Genomic DNA, 26,760 nt, shown 5'->3' on the forward strand with positions numbered 1-26,760 from the left:
TAATTATTCCTATATTAATTTAACCAATATCAGACTCTTAAATATACATTGAAAAAGGAAAGAAGAATATAAAAATCTAATTATTCATTATAAATTCAAACGTAGAAAACATGATGATGATTGCTCTTCTTCTACTTTGGCGCCATACTATATTACTTCCATTCTTATAATATCTCTTCCTATCACATTCCTAACATTCTCTCTCTCCAAACAAACCATTATTGTGTTTGTCACAATGGATGGTGCTTCCAGTAGTACTCAAAGTAAGAATGTTTTACTGTTCGGTAGTGTTCCATTTCATGGCTCATGTTCGTTGAAAACTAAGCGTAGAAGAAGTGACATGTGTTTGAGCTCTAAAAAAAGCAAGCCAGATGAAGAGTCTCTTGTGTGGCATAAACAAGTTAATTTTATTTGCATTGACAGTGATGAAGAAGGAGATCAAGGGTGGTCCAAATTTTCTAAGGGATATGATGATAATGATGTTATTTGCATTGACAGTGACGAAGAAGTAGATCAAGAGGAGTTAAAATTTTCTGATAAGAAATTTTCTAAGGCTTGTGTTGAACAAGTAGAAAATGTTGTTGGTGATGATGATGATGTTATTTGCCTTGACAGTGACGAGGAAGGAGATCAAGAGGAGTTGAAATTTTCTGATAAGAAATTTTCTAAGGCTTGTGTTGAACAAGTAGAAGTTGTTGATAATGGTGATGTTGATGGTGATGCTGATAAGGTTGGAGATGAGGAATGGTTGGGATATCCTAACAAGAACAAATTTGAGGTTGACGGCATTAATATTCAAAATGAGGAACAAAGTGGCGATATTGTTGGTGAAGGAGGGTTGGAAGAATATTATAATGATGATGATGAAGATGAATTTGATGATGGTGAAGAAAGTGAGGAAATTGAGACTAGTGATGAAGAATTTCTAGTTGATAATGTGAATGATGTTTTTGAAAGTGATGATAGCCGTGGTGGTGGTGGTGGTGGTGATGATGATGATGATGTACAATCTGTTCGAGGTTTACGTGTTGGGGATGAAAGTGATTCTATTAATCAAAAACAGAAGATGATTGATAGGAAGGGAAGTGATTATAAAGGTAGAGCTAGCAGCAGTAGTGGCGAGAAGAAGGAATCCATGGAGTTGCGTTTGAATCAAAGGGGAAAAAGCACAGTTTTTATGCCGAAGGAGTTACGTTTACACCAACTCCTTGCTGAATACTATTGGGGAAACAAGAATAGTAGAATTCAGAATGATTCACCTGTGTTGGAGATGAAAGATGTTATTCGGCGTGATACAAGATCACCACCTGTTTGTACTGTGACAGCTCCATTGATATGGAGCCTTAAAAAGGCGGAGAAGGTGCAAAAGACCAAGAGCGAGAAGGAGGAGGAAGTACTATGGGATAAAATGGAAACAAGCCTTAGAGAACTTGAAGCTGAATCCATGGTAATCCTCCTCCTTAAGAATATTTAAATTTATAAGCATTTTAATTTTAATTTTTGAACTACAAGACTAGTGCTTAAGCTGATCTAGCTATCTGTGTAGATGGGAAATTTAGGGACCAATAAAGCTGTGAAGGAAAAGATGGAAAGTTCATCATCTGAATGTGATCATGACATTCGTCTCGACGAAGAGATTGGTGTATATTGCAGGCGATGTGGTTGGGTTGTCACTGATATTAAAGATGTCTCGCCACAAGTGGTAAGCATGGTCTGATGTTGATATATATATATATATATATACACTATCTTGCTTAGTTTTTTTCTAATTGCAGCTATAGTGTTGTAAATGTCTCACACTTTCATGACTCCCACTTCAATGACTCAGGTTGATAAATTTCCTTATGAAGGGTCCGGACAAAGGGTGTCGTTTGGTGATGCAAATGTCTCACACTTTCATGACTCCTACTTCAATGTTTTTAATAATGACTTGGGGACTAATTTCTCGTACGACGAAAGAACAGTTTGGGACCTAATTCCTGATGTAAAACAAACCTTATATTCTCACCAACAAGAAGGTTTTGAGTTCATTTGGAATAAGTTAGTAGGAAACATTGAACTTCAAGGGTTAAAGAATGCCAATCTTCAAAGGGAGGGGGTTGCATTATTTCTCATGCTCCGGGAACTGGAAAGACAAAGCTGACAATAATGTTTCTCAAGGCTTATTTAAAAGTTTTTCCGAAATGCTTGCCGGTCATTGTTGCTCCTGCTGGTTTGTTGCTTACTTGGGAAGAAGAATTCAAAAAATGGGACATAGGTGTTCCATTTCACAATTTGAAAAATCCTGAGTTATCTGTTAAAGAGCATGATGATGTTGTTAATGCAACTAATTTGTCTAATTCACAGCGACATAGTACGGACAAGATGCGAATGGCTAAAGTGATTTCGTGGTTCAAAGAAACCAGCATTCTCGGAATCAGTTACAGTTTGTTCAAGGAGTTAGGAGGCGGAGAAGGGGCTTTATGTCAATAATTATTGGCTTGATACCTTTCTCATTATTATTTCTTGTATATATAGAGGTTACAGGGTTATATCGGTAATTACACTAAATAATTACATTTAATGAGAACAAACCCTTATTCTAGGAACAAACTAATTCTTATTCACACCCCCCCTCAAATTGATGCTGCTTGTCAATGAGCATCAATTTGCTAACAAGAAACTGATGACGTGGACGCGGAACAGCCTTGGTAAGAATATCTGCAATCTGCAACTGAGTACTGACATGAGGAATATGATGCGGTCATCATAAGCGTTACGGATTGAGTGACAATCAACTTCAATATGTTTGGTGCGTTCATGAAAAACAGGATTCGCAACAATTTGGATGGCACTTGTATTGTCCGCATAAAGTGAAGTTGGCTCTAATTGAGGAAATCCAAGCTCAGCCAAAAGACCACGAAGCCAAATTATTTCAGAACAAGCAGCAGACATTGCACGATACTCAGATTCAGTAGACGATTTAGAGACTCTCGCTTGTTTCTTACTTTTCCATGATATCAATGAAGAGCCAAGAAACATGCACCAATCAGTGACAGATCGTCGAGTATCAGGACACCCTGCCCAATCGGCATCACTATAAGCACTCAATTTAGGAGCAACGCCAATAGGAAAGAATAAACCACGATGAGAGCTTCCCTTCAAGTAACGAATTATACGACGAACTGCTGCCAAGTGAAGGTGGCGAGGAGAGTGCATGAATTGACTTACTTGTTGAACAGCAAACGATATGTCAGGGCGAGTAATAGTCAAGTAATTAAGGCTACCCACGAGTTGACGATACAATAAGGGATCAGGCAACAGATCACCATCATCACGATGATATTTAACATTAACCTCAAGAGGAGTATCCACTGGAGTAGTCGATTGGAGACCAGCCATAGAAATTAAATCTGTGGCATACTTGTGTTGATGGAGGAATATACCCTTGGATGTAGAGTGAACCTCAAGACCAAGAAAATAATGCAAATGACCAAGATCTTTCATATGAAACGATGATTGTAACTGCTGTTTAAGGCTTTGAATCGAAGCATTATCAGAACCAGTAATAATCATATCATCCACATACAGAAGAAGTAGGACAATTCCAGTAGATGTTCGATGAATAAATAGAGAAGAATCATACTGACTCTGAGTAAAGGAGAACCCAAGTAGAGTGGACCGGAATTTTTCATACCATGCTCTAGGCGCTTGTTTCAAACCGTATAAGGAGCGTTTAAGCTTGCACACACCCTTAGATGAAGAAAATAAGCCTTGAGGAGGAGTCATATAGATATCTTCCGTCAGGTCACCATGAAGAAAGGCATTTTTCACATCCATTTGATGAAGAGACCACCCATTAGAAGCGGCGATAGAGAGTATCGTACGAACATATGTCATTTTGGCAACCGGTGCAAATGTCTCATCATAATCAATTCCATATTCCTGCTTATTTCCTAAGGCAACCAATCGAGCCTTGAAACGGTTGAGAGACCCATCAGAATTTAGTTTCACAGAATACACCCATTTGCAACCTATGGGTTTGATATCAGGGGGACAAGAGACAGTATCCCATGTAAAATTCTCTTGAAGGGCCTGAAGTTCCTCATTCATTGCTTTTATCCAACGTAAGTCTTTAACAGCCTGTGCATAACAAGTAGGAATGGATATGCTAGACAATGAGGCAGACAGAGAAGTATGTAAGGAATCATACCTGTCTGGTGAATATCTATCCGGTGCTTTAGATATTCGACCAGAACGTCGTGGTTCGACCGGTTCAGGATCAGGTGGCGGATCTGTGTCGGGAGGGGCAGTGGGAACCTGTTTTCTGCGTTGTCTGACATATGTGATTCCTGGTTTGTAACGTTCTATAGATCGAGGCATAACAGAAAAATTAGGAAGAATAGCAATATCATTTGTGGCAGGAGAAAGAGAATGAAACATATATTGATTATCAAAAAATGTAACATTCCGAGAAACTCGAAAACGGTGATTAGAAACATCATAACACATAAAACCCTTATGGGAGTTGCTATACCCCATAAATGCACATTGAATAGACTGTGCTCCAAGCTTATTTCGTTCAAACGGAGGTAAGTGAACAAAACAAACATATCCAAAAGTATGTAAATCACTATAATTAGGCTGAATTTTAAAAAGACGAAAGAAGGGAGAATCAAAATCAATAACCGTAGAAGGAAGACGATTGATCAAGAATACGGCTGTGGAAAGAGCTTCTACCCAAAATCGGGATGGCACAGAAGCTTGAAGAAGTAAGGTGCGCGTTACATCAAGTAAATGACGATTCTTTCGTTCTGCCATCCCGTTTTGTTGTGGGGTATTGGGACAAGATCGTTGAGACAAGATTCCTTTTTGTTGAAGGTATCCCTGAAATTCATGAGACATATACTCACCTCCCGAGTCAGATCGAAAAATTTTAACACTTGCTTGAAATTGATTTTCAACATATGTCAAAAACTTTTGAAACATAGAAAACACTTCAGACTTAGATCTAAGAAAATATATCCAAGTAAAGCGACTGTAATCATCAATAAACGTGACAAAATATTTATAATGAGCATGAGATGCTGCAGGAGACATTCCCCACACATCACTATGAATCATTTCAAAACAAGTAGAAGCACGATGAGCACCTGACGGAAAAGGAAGTGTTTTACTTTTAGCTAATTTGCAAACAGAACATGAAATAGAAGCAGTACAAGCATGTTTATTTCCCAACAACCCAGTTTTAAATAAATGAGACAAAACAACAGAATTTGGATGACCCAATTTTCTATGCCAATCCTCATAAGAGTTCAAAACAGTATTACACGCAAAAGATAAATGACTAGAAGTAAATTGGAGCGGAAACAATCTTCCCACTTTAGGCCCCTTCGCGATCACCTTCCCCGACACCTGCTCCTGCACAAGACAACCAACACGAGAAAAGTTAACATTACAATTGTTATCCACCAATTGACCAACTGACAATAAGTTGGAAGCAAGTCCGGGTGATACAAGCACATCACGAAAGTTAGAGTTTATGTCACCAACATCAGTGATACAAAGTTTATTACCATCAGCAATTTGAATTTGCTGATTGCCATTATAAGAATGTAAATTTTGCAAGTATTTAGAGGAACCCGTCATATGATTGGATGCACCAGAATCAAGAAACCATGGTTGAGAATCATTAGACGACTTACCCTGAATTCCCAAGGCTGAAAGAGCAGAAAGTACCATTTGTTGAATCATCTCAGGTTGTAGAGCACCACCATTAGATGCACCAGTACTGAGAGGACCAGCTACAGAGTTGGTAGTGGCATGGAATGCCTGGGCTGGACGTTGTGTCGGTCGAGGAGGACGCGTGGGACAGTCAGAGATAATATGGCCATGTTGTTTGCAATAGTTGCAAAACTTCTTACTGCAACTGCGAGCAACATGTCCAAATTGCTTGCAAGAAAAACATTGGACTTGTCGCATATCACGACCCTTTCCTTTACTCTGAGCAGCATATGCAACCGCCGTAGGCTCAAATGTGATAGCATCATAAGTCATAGTGTCTTGAGTAAGGAGACGCTGCTCCTCTCTAAGGAGTTTGCCAACACAAGTATCCAAGGAAGGAACAGGATTCCTATTCAGTAAAGCTCCTCTGACAACCTCAAATTCTGGACGAAGCTTCATGAGAAATTGATCACGCCCACTTGTGTTATAGACCTCTTGGACAACCGCGAGAGAAGTTTTGGGAACATCAGCATGTATAATAGAAGAGTGTTCTGTCCATAGATTCAAAAAACCAGAATAGTATTCTTGAACCGACAAGGTACCTTGTTTGTAATTAGCTATCTCTAACTCCAACTGAAAACGCTTGGCCGCATTGTTCTGATTGTAAATACGCTTCAAGTAATTCCACATTTCTTGAGCAGTGGAGAAGGAGCGCAAATTCTTAATCATGTGAGGATCAATACTACCGAGAATCCAAGTGATAACTTGAGCATCTTTATATTCCCACTCTTCTAAAGCAGATTTTTCTGTCGGTGCCTTAGAGACCCCATCCAAGTGACTCCATAATTTCTTTCCTTTGACATGCATTCTGAATTGAAATTCCCAAGCCGGATAATTCTTTCCGGTGAAACGAACACAAATATTATTATTTTCTTTTTCGGAAGCCATAGAAAATAATATAGCCACAACCAAATACAAGTGGAGACGGAAATACTAGATACCAACCAAAGTGCCAAAATGAATATGCTGTGATGCACCTAACTATGCTTTTTGATCACGTGAAACAAAAAGAAAGCCAACAAGTGGTGCACGTAACAATTACTTTCTTTTTTTTTTTTTTAACGTGAAACAAAAAAAAATCTAAAATTTGCCGAAATCAAAAGCTTGCCGACGCCAAATCAACACACCAAATCGAACACGATTTGTGAACAAGGAGGAATAACGAAATTGCAACTTGTGATCACCACCAAGAACGGAGCCGAGAAACGATTGTAATCACCAGAGATCAGAATCGCAAGCCTAGACGAGATTACCAAGAACCGAGATCTACCGAGATGATTTCAAAAGCGACCCAGTGGGGTGTCGCTGAATAAAGCCAAGATTAACCTAAAACTCACAGGTTTGATCGAAAACCTCTGATACCATGTCAATAATTATTGGCTTGATACATTTCTCATTATTATTTCTTGTATATATAGAGGTTACAGGGTTATATCGGTAATTACACTAAATAATTACATTTAATGAGAACAAACCCTTATTCTAGGAACAAACTAATTCTTATTCACACTTTAAAGAAGAAAAAAGAAAACAGTTATATGAGAAAGGCTTTGCTTGAAGCTCCTGGTTTGTTGGTTCTAGATGAAGGACATACGCCAAGAAATGCAAGAAGTCGTATTTGGAAGGTGTTGTCAAAAATTCAAACAAAGAAGCGAATTATGCTTTCTGGAACTCCTTTTCAGAATAATTTCTTGGAACTGCACAACATCTTTAGCTTAGTGAAGCCTTCTTTTCCTAACACGATACCGCACAAGCTGAAAAAGTTTTGCCAAAAACATAAGAAAGCAGCAAAAGAGTGGAGTTGGGAACCAGTTGCTGAAAACAGTACAACAGGAAATTCTACTGATGATAAGATCAAGCATTTGAAGTTGCTAATGGATCCCTTTGTTCATGTTTACAAAGGCGCGATTCTTCAAAAGAAGATTCCCGGGTTAAGAGATTGTGCGCTTCGTTTGAGGCCAGACAGTTTACAGAAGCAAATTCTTGAGAGCATTCAAAGTTCTCAGGGCATATTGAACTTTGAACATAAGCTGATACTGGCCTCAATCAATCCATCACTATTCCTAAAATGCAAACTTTTGGAAAAAGAAGAATCTGTTGTCGACAAGGAATGACTTGAAAAAGTTAGATTGGATCCACATGTCGGCGTCAAAACAAAATTTTTGGTTGAGTTTGTTAATCTTTGTGACGCTGTTAATGAAAAAGTTCTCGTTTTCAGCCAATTCATCCCCCCTTTACGCTTAATTGTTGAGCAATTAAACTCAATCTTCAATTGGGCCGAGGGGAAGGAAATACTCTACATGGATGGCAAGATTGATCTGAAGGAAAAACAGTCTTTAATCCATAACTTCAATGATGCAAACAGCAAAGCTAAGATTCTACTTGCATGTACGAAAGCTTGTTCCGAGGGAATTAGCTTAGTTGGAGCTTCAAGGGTTGTGCTACTTGATGTTGTATGGAATCCTTCTGTCGAACGACAGGCTATCAGTAGAGCATATAGGATTGGACAAGAGAGAATTGTGTACACGTACCATCTCCTCATGCACGGGACTGCCGAGTGCGTCAAATATTGCAAACAGGCCGAAACGGATCGGCTATCTGAACTAGTATTTTCGGATAATGACAAGGGCAAAAACCGTGCGGTAAACTTTGAAGATGGTATTCTTGAATTAATGCTTCAGCACAAAAAACTTAAAGACATGTTTGTCGAGTGTGTGGTACAACCGAAGGAAAGAGATTTGGTGGAGAGTTATTATTATTGATTATGATGAATGTTCAAGGTAAAATAATTTCTGGTGGATGATCTTATTTATTATACCATTTTGATTAGATTTAATTGTCACTGCTTTATTTAATTCAGTTCATGCGTCTAATGTAACTTTATTTGTTTTTGCAGATTCTTCAATATTGCTCACTATACAAAACAAGCTCATGTTATGCTCACTTTAACTGTTATTGTTATTATTATTATTATTATTATTATTATTATTAGGGTTAAAAGATGTTTTTGGTCCCTGAAGGTTTGCTTTTGATCCTTGTAAGAAAAATGACATGTTTTGGTCCCACAAAATTATTATGCTTGTAATTTTAGTCTCTGCTTATTCTTTTTGTGGTGATTCTCCCGAGTCTTCGCATCTGTTTGTTACTTGTGATAACTTAAAAAAATAACGATGAAATGAGGATTTCAAGTAGATTGAATACCGTTCCTTAAAGCCATGGGAAAATCAGACTTTGTGTAGGGTTACTCCACTGTATGAGTAAATGACTGAGCAAGACAAGCTTCTTGTGATTCATCAAGTAATGTTAGACCAGAAATTGATAATTGTCTAGAAAGAAAGAGTGCTAATAATGATGAATAACCAAGTCTTTCAAAGATAATTTGAGATATTGGTGTAAACTTCAAGTATTCATTTTCACAACATTTTATTTTATTTTTTACAAAATTGTAAGTCCTACTGATCTAAACCTTGCATTGCTTGCACTTGATACAAATACAAAAATTAGGTGTATTTTAAATGGCCATATTTTCTACCATGTGGCACGTCATGTTTATGTCTTTTACGTGTATTTGAATTATAATTATAGTAGTTGTAATCATGATGATGGTTGCTTATGCAATTTTCAATATACAAAGAAATCAGAGAAAGGTTTACTTACATTGAATCTTGCAGAAAGTTTGAGGAAATTTTGTTTGTTTCATCCATAGTGGACAATCTTTAGGAAACAAGAAATGTTTGTTTCTTGATTGATCTTTACTTTTGTATGATGTAGCTTTGATCTATTTTAAATCCAGTTAGGTTTTTCATCTTTTTTGTGCCTGATCAATCAACTTTTATGCTTTTTCAAAACAGTGGAAATTTTTTGAAATTCTTCATTGGATCTAACTATAATTTATAGTCTATACTCTATCTATAAGCAAGTATTATTAACCATCCTTACTATAGTTTTTCCGTCCAATATCTTAATCCTGATGTATCCCTTAATTTAAAAAAAAATTATATTGGTCCCTAAACTTAAAAAAATTCATATCAATAATTTAACTTAAAATTTTTTATAGTGATACTTTAACTCATCAAAATGTATATATTAATTCTTTTCGTCTAGTTAATGACGGAATTTTTTAAAAAACTGATTGTTAAATTTGTTGCTAATTATGCGAAAAGAACTAACATGTTACATTTTGAAGAGTTAAAAGACTAATATAGACTTTTTTAGAGTTAAGAGATAAAAAAAAGGAGGTTTGAGAATGAGTTGGCTTGACAGATTTCCTATATCAGAGGCGTGGGTCAGGACTTGGCCAGCAAGCAGCCAGTGGTGTCTAGACAAGAATCTATCTGATCAGTGTCCAATAGTGTTACGTGAGTCAAATCATAATTGGGGACCAAAATTGTTTTGCATATTAAGTTGTTGGAAAGATGAGGGTTACCATAAATGGTTAGAAATTTCGGTAAAGTTAAATAGATCCAGATGAATTTTTTTTTGAATAACCACATTTTAAAAAAAAAATTCAAAAATAACCAGTATTTCAAAAAAATTACACAAATGTCCATTTATTTTTAAAATAACACGTTGTCGCCAGGGGGGGGTGGCGACAACACTCCAATCTCAATGATGTCGCCAACGGGTCTGGCGACTATGTACAAATGCTTAGTGTTGTCGCCACTCCCCTGGCGACAACACCTCCCCTTTATTTTTTTTTTCAATTTTTTTATATTATTTTTTTTAGCTGCATCCAGTTGTCCCGGTCGCCTCCTTGGGTGGCGACAACACCTAATATTTTTGCCTATATATAGCAGCCCATCATGCAATCAATCTTCATTATTATCTCCTTCAATTTTTCCATTTTCACTTCACATTATTGATCAGGTCTCGCATAAGGCCAGACTCATGGCAACGAACATCATCCAGCCGTCCTGTGCCAGCGCCGGAATACAAGAGATATTATGGGCATGTAATTTTTTCCCCGGTCAAACCCTCTATGGCGGTGACGTTTTGGAACATCCGCGACTTCAACAACCTGAAGCGGATTCTGATGTCACAGTTAGAAGGGGAGTACAGCCCCGGGGAAGAAATAAAAAGGATTCAGAGGCTTAGAACAAGGGTGTCGCTTAGGACCGGAGAGACGATCCGTTGGTGGGTTGATGTGAAAACCGATCTTGATACTAAACAAATAATGGACGGAACAGATGACATTGTTTTAACCGCTATAATTTCCTAGATTTTAATTGTTTGTTGTGTTGTTTGTTGTGTTGTTGTGTTGTCTGTTCAAATGTTTCCTTTAGGTAAAAATTTATTTCTAGTCCTAGTTTTTGTTGTTTGTCATGTGTGTTGTAACCCATCTAATTAATGAAAAAAAAGTCCATTTCATTGATAAAATAAATTACAAATATCATTGCACCTAAAAACTATGTTGTGGAGCTAGATCCACGATTGGGACATTTGTTCCTATTATGTCCTACCTCACGACATATACTACACTTCCTTTGCATTTTTTCAGTGGCGTCCATTTCGGTTCTAATACGCCTGCTGTTTGGTCGACCGCTTTTATTCTGACGCATTAAATCATTATGCCAAACTGTTTCCCCCTCGTACACAGGCCAATATGCCTCCATCGCTACCACCGGAAAGTAATTGTCGTATACGTTGAGCAACGTTGATACCTTGTAAATTTCTGATACCAATGATAATGCATCAAAGTGAGTATGTGAACATGCTGCAATGACATGGGAGCAGGGCATGCGATAGGCTAGAAATTGGCCACAGTCGCACCAACGATCTGGGATTGAGACGCGATACTGTTGTCGTGGCAGCCCCTGGTTGTGGTCAATTATTTCTTTGACACTGAAGGTGTGGCCATGACGGTCGAACTTTGTCACTCGATGAGTGTTCCCCTTGGCAAATTCTTGTTGTATATATTTCATGCAGACATCGTTGTATACCTGTTGTGTTTGTAATACTGAATTCCACCGCTTACCTCTTGTGGCGAACAAAGTTGCCATCCGAAAATACGTTGCACTAACCAAAGCAGTTACAGGTAGGTTTCGTATTCCTTTGAAAACCCCGTTCATTGATTCCACAAGATTTGTAGTCATGTGGCCCCACCTAGCTCCATCGTCGTATGACCTAGTCCATCTTGCTCTGTCAATGCTGTTAATCCACCTTCCTGCATCTGGATTTGACAACGCTATTTCTCTGCGGTAGTATTGAAATCCAGGTTGGTTTAAGGCATACCCCGCGTTCACCAAGTGGTTCTTCAAAAATTTATCTTTGATCTCTCTCATAAAATTTTGTGCGATATGCCTAATACAGTATACATGCTTAGACGGGGGGTTGTGCCAACCATTTGCCGGATTTTTGTATGCGCTGTCAATAGAAGCGTGCCTGTCCGAAATCAAACAACGATTAGATTGTGGAGAAAATCTAGCTCGGAGATTCTTCAGAAAGAAACTCCAAGCAGCAGTTGTTTCTCCTTCTACTAGAGCAAAGGCTATTGGAAAAATGTTGCTGTTTCCATCTTACGCGACCGCCATCAGCAATGTTCCCTTGTATTTCCCATACAACCAGGTTCCATCAATTTGAATAATCGGCTTGCAAAAACCAAATCCGATGATGCATGGTCGAAACGCCCAGAAAAGTCTATGGAAGATTCCATTACCTTCGAGAGGGGTTCCGTCTTGGGATTGTGCCGGCAGTGTCTCTAATATAGTAACAGTCCCAGGTGAATAAAATTGCAGTGCAGCCAGGTAGCGATGATGGTGTTGGTAGGATTCCTCCCAGTTGCCGTAGACTTTTTCAATTGCTTTCTGCTTCGCTAACCAAGCCTTTCTGTACGAAGGTCTGTATTTGAACACAGAAACGCAATGGGAAATAATCGTCTTCACCTTCAGTGATGGGTCAGCTTCGACGAGAGGTATGATGGTATGACATATCATGTAATGACTTAGTTTCCGATGATCTTGCGCCATATTTGTGTTGACGCAAGTGTGGCCTTGAGAAATCGAACGTATCACCCACGCATTAAATTTCTTCCTAAATGATGCCTTCAGCATGTATCCACACTCCGGGTTTCTGCACAAAATAGTGACTCTCTCTGGATTTGAGCAATCAACTTTGAAATCAACACATTTCGCTAAGTGCCAGTTTTGTATAGCTAGCATACAATCATCCTTCGAACGAAACGTGTCACCCTCTTTTAACTCCTCGTCTGACCTCGTATATTGATTGTAGAACATATCAGACGATGGCTCATCCTCTCCCAAATTAAGTGTTGTGAAGTGCGCTGGAGGTGAATATGCATGCGTATCAGGTACTGGAACTTGTTCTTCATCTTCGGAATCACGGTTCACCAACTCATCAACGACATCTTCTATTTCAGTTTCTTCATCGACGACATCTTCGGGTTGTTGTTCGTCATCAACAACAGGATCAATAACCTGTGACTGCATATTTTGCGACGGAACAATTTGTTCAACCACTATGTACAGCTCCAGATAATCATAACCATAATACTCATGGGTAAGGAACATGTTTTGAACCTCTATGTCAGTTTGTATCTGTGATTGATAAAACTTGACCGAGTTGTTAGGTTCGACTAAGGGTTGTTGGTAAAATATTTGAGAGACTGGTTCTCTAATTTTGGATTCGATTTTCTTTTTTAGATACGAGAAATCCGCTTTTCTATTTAGAGAAAAACGTGTTGAGTTAGTGTTTCTAAATAGAAAACCGTTTGTGTCGCAGTGGTAAGTCTCACCATTCATGTGAACACGAACTTTGTATTGCGAGGCGGATGCCATAATTTTGATAGGTATTTGTGTTGAGTTATTTGTGAGAAATGTTTGTGAAGTGTATTTGTGAACGAAGAAGTAGTTTTGTGTTGTAAAAATTTGTGAAGTGGTTCATATATTTGTAATACATGCAAGAATACATGCAATAATACATGCAAGAATCAAACATGACAAGACTAATGCATGCCAATATGGAATCTCGTGCTCACCTCTTACACAAGCATGCATGCGGCCTAGAGAATCTCTTACACACATATGCATGGAGGAAGTCGCCAATGGGGGTGGCGACAACATTGTCTTTTAGGAGTTGTCGCTAATGGGGGTGGCGACTACATTGATTTTATGGAGTTGTCGCCAATGGGGGTGGTGACTTGCTTCGAGGAAAATTTTCAACCATTGCATGCACTTGTCTTGTCACACTTATTTATATGTTTTAATTGTGTTTCTTTTGGCTAGAAATAGGTGCACAAACTTGTTTATTTTCATCATCACCAAACAACTTTCATCAGAGCAAATCGTTTATAACTCATGGAAACATGTCTCTCCTAACTATGGGTCAAGAGCATCGAGGAACCATAGCAAACATTGCCGATTACGTAAGTTTGAGTAAATTCAATTTATTTATTTATTGTTCAAACATTTAATTTTTTTAATTAAGTTTACTCATTTCAAACATTCAAATACTTATGGTTCAATATTTTTTATAGGATTTCACGAGATTTCGGACCCGTGCGAAACCGATGAATGCTCCCGACCCTTGGATTGTGTCTTACGTTGAACGTGCGGGATTTGGGAAGGTAATGAATTTAATACATACCTCAATTGATACTAAGTTTATATTAGCCTTGTGTGAGCGTTGGAGGCCCGAGACTCATACTTTTCACCTTCCAACGGGTGAATGTACCGTCACGCTAGAGGACGTGTACATGTTATTGGGTCTCTCAACAAATGGAAAAGCTGTGTTTGGAAATGTCCAACAACCCAATGCTCTATGCGTCGAAATGTTGGGTGTAGATTTAATAGAGGGTGAGGGCCGAGAAAGAGGTAGGGGCCAAGGTATTAAGCTTGCTGGCCTTCAAAAAAGTTATGATGACCTTAAGTTGAATGAGTTTTCTAGCGAAGAAAGTAAACTATATAAAACTAGAATGTATATTATGTTATTATTTAGTAGGTTTATATTTCCCGAAGGAACGGGGAATAGTGTCAATTTTATGTACTTATGTCTACTTGAGGACATTGATGAAATCAAGACGTATAGTTGGGGTTCGGCGGTGTTGGCATACCTCTATAGCTCCTTGTGCAAATGTGCAACAAAGGATACTTGTACATTTAATGGATGTGCATTCTTGCTACAAGCATGGGGATGGTGGAGAATGCCGGTATTAGCCCATGAAAACCCGCACATTTACGTCTTCCCTTACGCGTCAAGGTAACTTAATGATCTTATTTTAATTAGTGTATTTTTTTCTATTATTAATTGTAACTATATTGATTTTTATTTTTGGATGTGTTTAGGTTTAATGAAACTGGGTTGGATTACACCAATACGCTTGTAAACAAAATAATTTTTTACCGCCAACTATTGGATCGACTTCGACCCCAAGATGTAATACCACTAAAAATTTCCATCTTCTAAATATATTTGTAAAATAAACTATCTTCTATAATTTGAAATTAATATTTTTTCGTTGCAGTTTATTTGGAGACCGTACTTGGGGCTGGACCGTGAACCCGAACCTAGAGAGGCGGCTGTTTGGACGGAAAAATCACCCATCATATGGTTCACCACTGTGGAGATGCACCAAAGTGACCGTGTGAAGCTCCAATTCGGCATGCATCAAGGTATCCCTGACCCCCCTGAGTGTTTGGAACCTTGGCATCTGCAAAAGGTTAGCCAACAGTGGTACATACTTAATTGGAAGACGTTTGCTAAAGAGCACCGTAAAATATGGGCTCGTCGTTCCACCAGTGTCCTACAATTTCCTGTGGCGCCGGCCGAAATGAAACCAACGACTGAATATGTCAACTGGTACAGAACGATCACAAATCCCGAAATGTTTGTGTTTGACCCTTTCTATTTGGCAGACCCGCGAGCACAACAACCATATTTTGGAGGACAACAACAACCGCCACCATATTTCCAACAACAACCAACAACAACAAAATTTCCAACAACAACAACCGCCACCATATTTCCAACATCAACAACCACCACCAAATTTCCAACAACAAAATTACCCATAACAACAACCATCCTATTACCAACAACAACCAATAAACCAACAAACACCTATTTACCAACAACAACAACAACAACAATCCCAACAATACCACCACCAACAACCATTTCAAAATCAACCACAAACTCAACCCCACCACCTATGCTTTCAAGAACTCAATATGGCGGGCTCTTCCAGATCACCACCACTTACCCCCGACATAGGCATACAAGAAGAATACCCGCCATACAACTCATTCGACCAACAAACATCACAATACCCCAATCAACCATTGAACTTCAATACACCACCACAACCAATGTATTTTAACCAAACCGAACCCACCACCAACTTCTAAAGACCAAACTTCGAGGCCACACCCACTAGGAGAAATTTCAACCTGTTAGACGCTAGGCTTAAGGATCTAGAGGGGGGGGGGGTGAATAGATCTCTCAGAGTTTTTCGGAATTATTTCAAACTTAAGCGAAAGCGGTTCAGGATTGACTCGCGTCTAGTCCGGACCGCTATTGAAAAGGTTGTATATTTGATAAAACCACAAGATAATTGGGATTAACAATGAAAGGATAGATTATAGAATCAATTAGTTGCTCTAATGAAAAACGATTAACTTCTGATTTGATAAACTTTGTTTGCAATGCTATGATAATGGATGAAGCAAAAGCACAAACACTTGGTGATAAAATCTAAATTGATTATGATTCAATATGTGGTGAATTGTGATGTTTACGAAGGTTCTTAATACACAATTTTAACACTTGAATGATTGATCAATTTGCAATTATAACCAAGTACTAACAGAATGTAAATGAAAAGACAAAAGCGATAACAACACGATATTTGTTCAGGCAGTTCGTCGATCGTCCTTGCTACGACTACATCTGCCCCCAATTCCAAACGGGAATTGGGATGTCTTTCATTATTATTGAAAACAGTTTATACAAAGAAGATAACAAAGCGATAAACGATAAACCAATTATGTTGATCCTTTGAATCTTCTTCCCCCTTAATCTTGAGCCAGATCAAGGTCTTCCAAGAGCATCACTTTGATTTCCTTGCTGCAGTGTATTGAATTCCTTGAACCCTTGTTCTTCAATTTTCACACTCAGCTGAATCTTTGATAAAGCCTCTTGATAAAACCCCCAAAATTCACCAATCTTGGAGGACAAAAATCCGCAGATTTTATTCACCAAAACCCCACAAATATTCACCCACTAGGAATCTTCAATTCCGTTCCATGGACGTTATCGATCTTGAATGCAAACCCTCAACGCAAAAATGATTGTGTGTAGTTGTGTTGGAGTTGTGTCAATGATCGAAGATGAGAAGCCTTTGTGTATCTTTCAGTTGTTGGTGTTGATTTGCAATAAATGACATGAAGAAATATATAAAGGAGCAGGATCTATGTATCAGCAAAACACACATAGTTTGGCAGGTTTTGAGCAGATAGGTCGACCTACTTTGTTGGTTAGGTCGACCTAACAAAGTTAGATTTGGCCAAGTTGTAATTACTTCCAGTTGAGTCGACCTGTTGGTAGGTTAGGTCGACCTAAAGTCAGTTAAATTGCATTTTTGAGGCTTTTCTTTAGTTTAGGTCGACCTAGGATAAAGGATGAGTCGACCTAACAGAACCATGTTGTTTTTACTTCACTTTGAGTCGACCTGCTGAAGCTCTGGGTCGACCTAACAGAAGTATGCAATTTTTACTTCAATTTGGGTCGACCTGATTGTGAACTAGGTCGACCTGACAGATGAAACGATGGTCAAAACTTTATTTTCTTTGAGTCACTCACTTGTGCTCTTGTATTTGGTTGCTTGTGATGTTTGCCATGAATCAAAAACTCATTTGTGATTGTATGCTTGTTCTTACAAACTCCCCCTTTTTGATGATGGCAAACATTTGCTTGAATGACGAACGCTCCCCCGTATTCACAGCTCATATCTTGTGTGTGTTAGCTCCCCCGTACTAAGCTCCCCCGTACTCTCATTTTATCTCCCCCTTTGACAACATCAAAAAAAGGCAGAAAAAAGAAAGAGAGAAGCAGACGGCAAATATAATATAGAATGACAACATTATAATAGTGCAGATTGAATATAATATAGAAAGGCACAATATAATATCCAGGCATAATTAAAATTACAAAGCAAAGCTTAATATCAAGTATTAAAAGGTAGACAATCAAGTAGAAAAACATAATGAAATGCAATATGATGTGATGGCTAATGATATGAAACGAATGGATGCAAAGGTTGCTAACGCCTGCCTCGTCTTCCTCTTCCTCTTTGGAACCCTTGAGAACGATCCTCTTCAACTTGTTCCAGCAATTCATAGACGGATGTATTGAGAATGTTGAATCGTTGGCTCAAACCGGCGTGCCAAGTGTTTGCTGATTCTTCAAACTGATTTTGTCTTGCAATCATATTGGAAGCAAAGGTTTCAAAATCATTTTTGTGTTCTTGAGCCAAGAGATGAAGATTTTCATATTGGAGTTGTTGAGCATTGTAACGATCCTCTTGAAGCTGTTGCATATTCTGAAATTGAAGCTGTTGTGCTTCAAAGTTTTCTTGTTGGCGAAGCTGCATGTTTTCTAACATGAAAATGATGTTAGTTTGATCCGGCTGAGGCGGGGCTGTGTATCCCCAAGGGATTTCCTCTTCTTGTGATGGAACATATTGCCAATTTGGATCCGGATTATGTGAAACATCTTCCATAGTGTGATCATCATCATTTGCTATGTCTTGATCATTACCTTCTTCTTCATTACCTGCAAGGGGGCCAAACTCTGTAGGATCGTCATAGTTGTATATGATCTTTCCGGTTCCCTTTTGAATGAGATAGTAGGTTTTCCTATTTGGATCCTAGTGGTATCCCATGAGGGTCAAGGTTGTTTGGGAGAAGTCTTGAGACTGTTGCATGTGGATGTAGGGCAAATTATCAAGCCTCATGCCGAAATGGTTTACGATTGTTTGAATGATTGAACCATAACATAGAGCAGTAGTTTTCTGCTGTACTTCATGGAACTTGGCAGCTAGAAAGTGTGGCCAGTGGACACGCGTTCTGTTTTGCAGCAAATAAATTAACACAACTTCATTGCGTTCAATTCTTGAGATCCCATCTTAAATCAGAAATTACAACCATCCCCTTTTTGGAACCCTGCATAGAAAGCCCTAACGGTATTTTCACAGTACGGAGTGTCACAGCGCACCAATGGATGAATATTTTGGTGTTCAATCAGATTTGCAACATCGGGAATATGCATATGTTTGACAACATGTGGGTTATAGATATATTGCCTAACAATTTTCCTTTTCATTTGCCACTTCTCAAAGTTTTCCCTACAATCAGGATGAACCAGATGCGATTTCCTTTCCCTTTCTTGATTTTGGTGCCATGGTTGGAGGAAATTTGAGTGAGAAAGAGGATGGTTGGAGAAGTTTGCTGTAGGAGAATTAGGGCTGGCCGTACACAAGTGTTTGGGAATGAGGAGGAATGAAAAATGGATGCATAATAATGAATGGAGATGGGTTGGGTCGACCAACAGGCCCAATTTTGGAAATTTTGTATCAGTAGGTCGACCTAAAGGGAGGCTGGGTCGACCTAGCAGAAGGACCCCCAAAAAAATGCAGATTAGGTCGACCTAAAAGAGGGGTAGGTCGACGTAACTGAGCATGATTTTGTTAAATGTGAAAAAACAATTCTGTAGGTCGACTCAGAGACGAATTAGGTCGACCTAAATTGCCTCAAATGCTAGAAATGCAGTGATATGCTTATGAATGATGGTGATATGCTTATTCTACCTGCTTGTATGTCCAAAACGTGATATGTTATGTAGAATGATGATCAACATATGTGTGTAAGTGAGATATCGAAAAGCATGTATAATGTCACTATAAGCATGTTAATTGATAGCATATTATAGTATCAATAAATTTTTTGGAAGTGAACGACAAACATGTTGCCACTTTCTCAATTGTAGGTATCTTGTCATCATTTCGTAGAATGAAGTATAATCCTCTAGTCAATGTGGAATGATGCTTGATTTGATGATGAACTACCTTCATACTAAAAGAGATGTTAGCTTGAGTATAATCAATATATATAGGAAGTAAAGGAATAAAATTAAGAAAACAAACGCATTTAGCTCAAATTAGAGATATCTAATATCCCTAATTCCCTATGAATGTTGAAGAACTGCTCCGTTGCTAGAGGTTTGGTGAAGATGTCAGCTAGTTGCTTCTTGCTCTCTATATGTTCGAATATAACTTCTCCTTTCTCTACATGATCTCTTAGGAAGTGATGCCTTATTTCAATATGCTTGGTTCGTGAGTCTAAAACAGGATTCTTGCTCAAGTTTATGGCACTTGTGTTGTCGCACATGATAGGTATACGATCAAGCTTAATACCAAAGTCAATGAGTTGTTGCTTGAGCCATAATATCTGAGCACAGCAGCTTCCGGCAGCTACGTATTTTGCCTCAGCGGTAGATAATGCAACTGATACTTGTTTCTTGCTATGCCAGCTTATTAATGAATTTGAGAATAGATGACATGTCCCACTGGTGCTCTTTCTGTCGGATTTGCAGCCAGCAAAGTCTGAGTCGGAGAATCCCACTAAATAACATTCATTGCCTTTAGGATACCATAGGCCATATGTAGTAGTTCCACGTAGATATTGTAGAATTCTTTTGACAGCTTTTAAGTGTGATTCCTTTGGACAAGATTGGTATCTTTCACACATACATACACTAAACATGATGTCCGGTCTTGAGGCTGTGAGATACAATAGTGAACCTATCATACCTCGGTACAATTTCGCATCAACCTCTTTACCTTTCTCATCTTTGTCTAGGTTACTATTTGTTGCCATAGGTGTGTCAATCTCCTTTGCCTCACTCATTCCAAATCTTTTAAGCAACTCTGTACAATACTTGGTTTGACTTACGAATGTTCCATGACTAAGTTGCTTGATTTGTAGGCCAAGGAAGAAATTCAGCTCTCCCATGAGACTCATCTCAAATTCACTCTGCATAAGCTTAGAAAATTCTTTGACAAGTTTTGCATTAGCCGACCCAAATATAATATCGTCTACATAAACTTGAACCAAGAGTATATCTTTATCTTTTCTTTTAATGAAGAGAGTGGTGTCAACTTTACCCCTAAAGTATCCTTGACTAAGTAGAAATTTGCTCAAACGTTCATACCAAGCCCTAGAGGCTTGTTTGAGACTGTATAAAGCACGTTTCAACTTATAAACATGAGTTGGATACATGTAATTCTCAAAGCCGGGTGGCTGAGCGACATAGACCTCTTCATTTATATAGCCATTTAGAAAGGCGCTTTTAACATCCATTTGAAATAGTTTAAAATCTTTTGAACAAGCATAGGCAAGTAAGAGACGAATAGCTTCGAGACGTGTTACGGGAGCGTATGTCTCTTCATAATCAATACCTTCCTCTTGATTGTAACTTTGAGCAACTAATCTAGCTTTGTTTCTAGTAATAACTCCGTTTTCATCAAGTTTGTTACGAAAAACCCATCTCGTGCCGATTACTTGATGATCTCCCGGATGAGGGACTAAATCCCAAACATCATTCCGTTTAAATTGGTTTAATTCTTCTTGCATGGCCATTAGCCAATGCTCATCAAGTAATGCGTCCTTAGCGTTTTTCGGCTCAACTTGTGAAACGAAAGCAAAATGATGACAAAAGTTACTTATCTTGGAGCGTGTTGTAACGCCCTTTGAGATGTCCCCTATAATGTTGTCAATTGGATGATCTTTTACATTGTTTGAGATGCTTTCTTTTTCATCATCATCATGAGACTCATCTTTCTCTTTCTCAGCACCTTTCTTCACAATAATTTCACTCTCGTCTTCCAGGCCTTAGGAAGTTCTTCATTGTTTGAGATGCTTTCTTTTTCATCATCATCATGAGACTCATCTTTCTCTTTCTCAGCACCTTTCTTCACAATAATTTCACTCTCGTCTTCCTTATCTTTGACAATGTCTTCAGTAGATGGACCTGCACTATCAAAAGATATACCTTTCTCGACATATTTTGTATAAGATTCATCAAAAGACACATGTACTGACTCTTCTACTATAAGTAATCTTTTGTTGTATATCCTATATGCTTTTCTAGATTGTGAGTAACCAAGAAAGATGCCTTCGTCAGCTTTAGTATCGAAATTCCCAAGATTATCCTTACCATTGTTCAGCACAAAACACTTGCAACCGAATACGTGGAGATGTGACACATTTGGTTTTCTACCTTTTAATAATTCATATGGCGTTTTGTTTAGTATAGGACGTATTAATATCCTATTCAAAACATAACATGCGGTGCTAATAGCGTCAGCCCAAAAATATTTAGGTAGACTACCCTCATTTAGCATTGTTCTTGCCAACTCCTCTAGAACACGATTTTTATGTTCAACCACTCCGTTTTGTTGTGGTGTTCTAGGAGCTGAAAAGTTATGCTCAATTCCATGTTTATCACAGTATTTTTCAAAAAGATAGTTTTCAAATTCTCCACCGTGATCACTTCGAATTGCAACTATTTTGGTGTTCATTTTATTTTGACATAATCTTGCAAATTGCGTGAAAGCTGGAAAAGTTTGATCCTTACTAGGTATAAAGATTGTCCAACAAAATCTAGAGTAATCATCGACAATGACAAAACCATAGATGTTTCCACCTATGCTTTTAGTCCTTAAAGGGCCAAAGAGATCCATGTGAAGGAGTTCAAGAGGGCGTGATGTTGAAACCACGTTCTTTGATTTAAAAGAGGTTTTTGTTTGCTTTCCCTTTTGACAAGCATCACATAGATGATCCTTTGAAAACTTTATTTTTGGTAAGCTGATTACTAAGTCTTTTGTGACAACCTTGTTAAGTAAGTCAAAATTAATTTGAGCGAGGCGTCTATGCCAAAGCCATGAGTCTTCGCCTAGAGCAATTAGACACTTGGTACTTGTCTTAGATACTTCGTCCAAGTTTAGCATATAGATGTTGTTTACTCTTAAGCCATTAAACATAATGTCTCTTTTCTTAGTATGTTCTATTGTGCAACCAGAATTTGTAAAAGTTACTTTAAAATCTTTGTCGCACAATTGACTTATACTTAAGAGGTTATGTTTAAGACTTTCTACTAGCAATACATCAGTTATAGTTGTGGTAGAGGGGTTACCTACACTTCCTTTACCAAGTATAGCTCCCCGATTGTTGTCTCCATAGGTGACATACCCCTTTTTCTTTGCGTGAAACTCAACGAAAAGTGATATGTCTCCCGTCATGTGTCTTGAGCATCCGCTATTAAGGAACCACATCCTTTCGGCAATGTCAAGACACTTTTCCTGCAAAATTAATTTAGAGAGGGAGGTCCCCAATTTTCATTGGGTCCTTGGTAGTGAGTACATAATTTGTTGCACTTGGGCAGCCATTGAAATACTCCTTTAGGAACCAAAATCCTCCTAAATTTGCATTTTTCAATGGTATGACCCTTTTTGCAACAATAGTGACAGGTAATATGATGAGAATATGCTGTTTTGCCAGTTGATACTTTTGGTACAAAAGTGTATTTACTATATAAAGGAGTATACGATCTTTTGAACTTATTCGGATCAACCGCAAACGTCACTTTTGGTTGTAGAGCCTTGTCTAATTTGGCTTTTAGATCTCTCACTTCTTTTTGCCAAATATGACATGTCTCACAACCAAACCATGATGTAGGATCTATCTCAACTTTATCCTTTTGAATATCTAGCATAGATTGTTTTAAAGCTTCCATATCCTTTTCGGTTTTCTCAACTTTTGATTCAAGATATGAAAAGATTTTCTTATTTGAGGCCAAAAGTTTGAAAGCTTCAATTGCGTCTCTATGTAATTCTTCAAAAGCAAGTTTTAATTGAGAATGCGATACTTTATCTACAAGTTCATGTTTAAGATGACTTACACGTTTCTTTTTCTTGTGTTGATGAGCCATAAGACATAAGTTTGCTGATTCTTTTTCATCGCTTGATGAGCTTTCACTAGATGAATCACTTTCCCATGCTATGTAGGCTCTTCTAGATTTGTTGTGACCTTTGCTTTGGTTCTTCTCTTTCTCCTTCTTAAGGTATGGACAATCCGGTTTGTAGTGACCGACTTTGCCACAATTGAAGTAAGGACCTTTAATTTTTCCTTTGTTATTCTCATCTTGTTTGAACTTGTTTGATTACTTTCTATAGTTGATCAAGCCTTTGTCGGAATGTTTTGCTCCATTTTTCTTTAGGTATTTGTTGTATCTTCGCACAAACAGTCCCATTTCCTCATCATTGGAGTCTTCATCATCACTTGTATCACTATCCTCTAGCTCTTGTCTTGAGGTCTTGGAGCTTGAAGCTTTTAGAGCTATTGACTTCTTCTCTACCTCTTTCTCCATGTTCTTATCTTTCTTTGCCCTTTTCTCATGCATGTCAAGGCATTTAAGATGTTGTTCATGTTCTTCTAGTTTACCAAAGAGAGTGGTGATGTCTAAGGTATTTAGATCATTTGCTTCCTTTATTGCCGTAACCTTGGGTTGCCATTCCCTGTTCAAGCATCTCAAGATTTTGTTAGTAGCAACTGCATTGGAAACAAGTCTATCAAGAGAATTTAAACGATTTTTCAAATGTACGAATCTCTTTTGCATGTTTTCGATGGATTCACCATCTTCCATGTGAAAGAGTTCGAACTCTTGAGTTAACATATTGATTCTAGCTAGTTTGACATCATCCGTTCCCTCATGGGCAACTTGCAATGTGTCCCACATAGCTTTAGCGGATCTACAATGGGAAACGCGATAGTATTCATCAACTCCTAGAGCTGAGATTAGAATGTTTATCGATTTCCAATCGTATCCATATTTCTTTTCATCTTCAGCATCCCAAGTATTTTCTGGTTTTGGAACAACGGCACCAGCTGCATTTGTCATGGTGATCTGAAAGGGACCATTGACAATTGCTGTCCAGATGTTCCTATCAATGGCATTGATGTGAACACACATACAATCCTTCTGTCATACCCCAAAATTTGCCCGTCTTATTTCATCTTCAAGGGTTCAAGGCTCAATGGTTATACTCAAGTCACGCTCTCCTAATCAAAGGTTCAAATCAGGGTTTTTTAACTAGAAAGTCAACTCAACTTTGACCGGTCGTAACTCTCGCATGGTTCATTAAAAATTTCCCAACCAAAGCCTATTCTCAAGGAAATTTCACCCTCCACAACTTTGATGTTGGTCCCAAAATCAAGAAATGCACCATTTGGGAGATATGGACAAAAACATTACAGGTCCTTTTGAAAGTCAACGAAAAACACCTTTTGGGTCAAAGCTCATAACTCGAGCATGGAAGCTTCAATTGAGATGAAACCAAAAGGGTCCTTTAGAGGACTATTTGAGCTTTCTAAAAAGTCCTAGAATGCATTCATATGATTAAAATGGAGGAAGATACGATGCGCACAAGTTGGTCGATTTGTGAAAAAATGCATGAAGCCCTAATTGATCAATTTCGTATTTTTGAGTAATGGGCCTATCATATGGCACTTTCCACGAAATATTAGGTTCATAAAGAGTCCATGGATCAATTTCCAATTATTTTATGGATTTATCTTCTTTTATTTTGATTTTTTATCATTTAAAATCAAATTAAATCAAAGTAAATCAAGATTAAAAGAAATAACATTTTACAACACATGTAATTGATCCAATATCAATCTTTCAAATCAGAAATATGTGGAAAAGGATTTGCAAATAACATGAGCTCAAGATAGTAAGTTTTGATGGAGATTTTCAATCAAAAATCCAAGACATTTAATCATGGATCTCTCCTTGTTTTTTTAACCTAATGGACCCATATATATTCTAAAAAGAGGCTGCCAAGAAAGGGGGGAGGAAAAAGATGGGGCAAGAAGCTAGGGTTTAGAGTTTCAAAGAAGGCAAGAAGAGGGCATCGTCAAATCACTCCTCCAGGCGAGTTTCACACCAAAGCAAATATTCCTTCTTCCCTCTAGAGATCCCAAGAGTCCAACCAGCGTTTTGTTGAAGCCCCATGCACGCAGAATCGTACCCCCTGGTTCCCCACAGTTTGCAATAAAGTTTCGATTCTTAAACCTTCAATTCACGCATTTTAAATGGATTTAATGAACGCCTTTATAATCATGTTGATGTTTAGGATTATTCTGAACCTTTAATCGTAAGTTTACATGCAGGAATCGAGAGACACCATAGTTAGGGCATCAAGGTCCTATACGTTCGTTTTCAGGGCTACACTGGTTTTTAGTCAAAACTAACATTACCATTGAACTCAGGGACCTCGTTTTAGGTGATTTGGGTTGTCTTTATTTTTGTTTTTGATTGATTTTGCAGGATTCTAATTGTAGCCATGGAAGACGAAGTACCTGCGAAAAAATCCGCAGGTAAAATCGCAGGTAACATTGCGAGTAAATCCGCAGGTACCCGTAGAGAAGACGATGAACAGTGGTCTTCCTCGTCAGCCACACGCGTGCCTCGTTTCCACTGGCCAGTCAAACTTCTCCCTCTCTCTCTCCTCGCGTGGCGCGGTGCAGTTGGCTGGTCAGAAAGTCAAAATTCCTCCCTCCAATTATGATTGGTTCGTGCATACAATCCGTGGGGCCCAGTTGACTTGCTTGGTTGAATTTCCCAATCAGGTTTGTCTTTTATATTTAATTTACCCAGGCTATTTATTTATCACAATACACATGCAGCCTCATTGGCAAAAGGTGGAAGGGAGTGACCTGGACTGACCTGTGGCCTACTGTACACCCTCATCTCCTAACCGTACGATCCTCCTATAATTCAAATCTAACGCACACAAAGGCTAAGGTGCTCCATGCTCCCTCATGGCTTCAATGCACAGGATCATAACGAGGTTTCTCTTTATTGTTTTTATTTAATTATTTTAATTAGATTAATTATATAGTTAATTTAATTTAGGGTTAATTT

General features: G+C 38.2%; 3 protein-coding genes across 3 annotated transcripts; 2 read left to right on the forward strand and 1 right to left on the reverse strand.

The window, feature by feature from the left end:
- The first annotated feature begins 235 nt into the window (after positions 1–235).
- On the forward strand, positions 236–2,143 carry LOC131633758 (SNF2 domain-containing protein CLASSY 4-like). Its single transcript, XM_058904448.1, has 3 exons — positions 236–1,447; positions 1,547–1,702; positions 1,829–2,143. Exons 1-3 carry the CDS (start codon positions 236–238, stop codon positions 2,141–2,143), a joined length of 1,683 nt encoding a protein of 560 aa, XP_058760431.1.
- A 9,986-nt stretch (positions 2,144–12,129) lies between these two features.
- On the reverse strand, positions 12,130–13,556 carry LOC131633759 (uncharacterized). The gene is made up of 2 exons (XM_058904449.1): positions 12,645–13,556; positions 12,130–12,144 (listed from the first exon to the last, which is right to left on the reverse strand). The coding sequence occupies exons 1-2, from the start codon at positions 13,554–13,556 to the stop codon at positions 12,130–12,132; spliced, it is 927 nt and encodes a 308-aa protein (XP_058760432.1).
- A 917-nt stretch (positions 13,557–14,473) lies between these two features.
- LOC131633760 (protein MAIN-LIKE 2-like) lies at positions 14,474–26,404 on the forward strand. The gene is made up of 4 exons (XM_058904450.1): positions 14,474–14,976; positions 15,063–15,099; positions 15,242–15,327; positions 26,164–26,404. Exons 1-4 carry the CDS (start codon positions 14,474–14,476, stop codon positions 26,402–26,404), a joined length of 867 nt encoding a protein of 288 aa, XP_058760433.1.
- Positions 26,405–26,760: the final 356 nt, after the last annotated feature.

This window comes from Vicia villosa, unplaced genomic scaffold (assembly GCF_029867415.1).
Source record: "Vicia villosa cultivar HV-30 ecotype Madison, WI unplaced genomic scaffold, Vvil1.0 ctg.001176F_1_1, whole genome shotgun sequence".
NCBI lineage: Eukaryota > Viridiplantae > Streptophyta > Magnoliopsida > Fabales > Fabaceae > Vicia > Vicia villosa.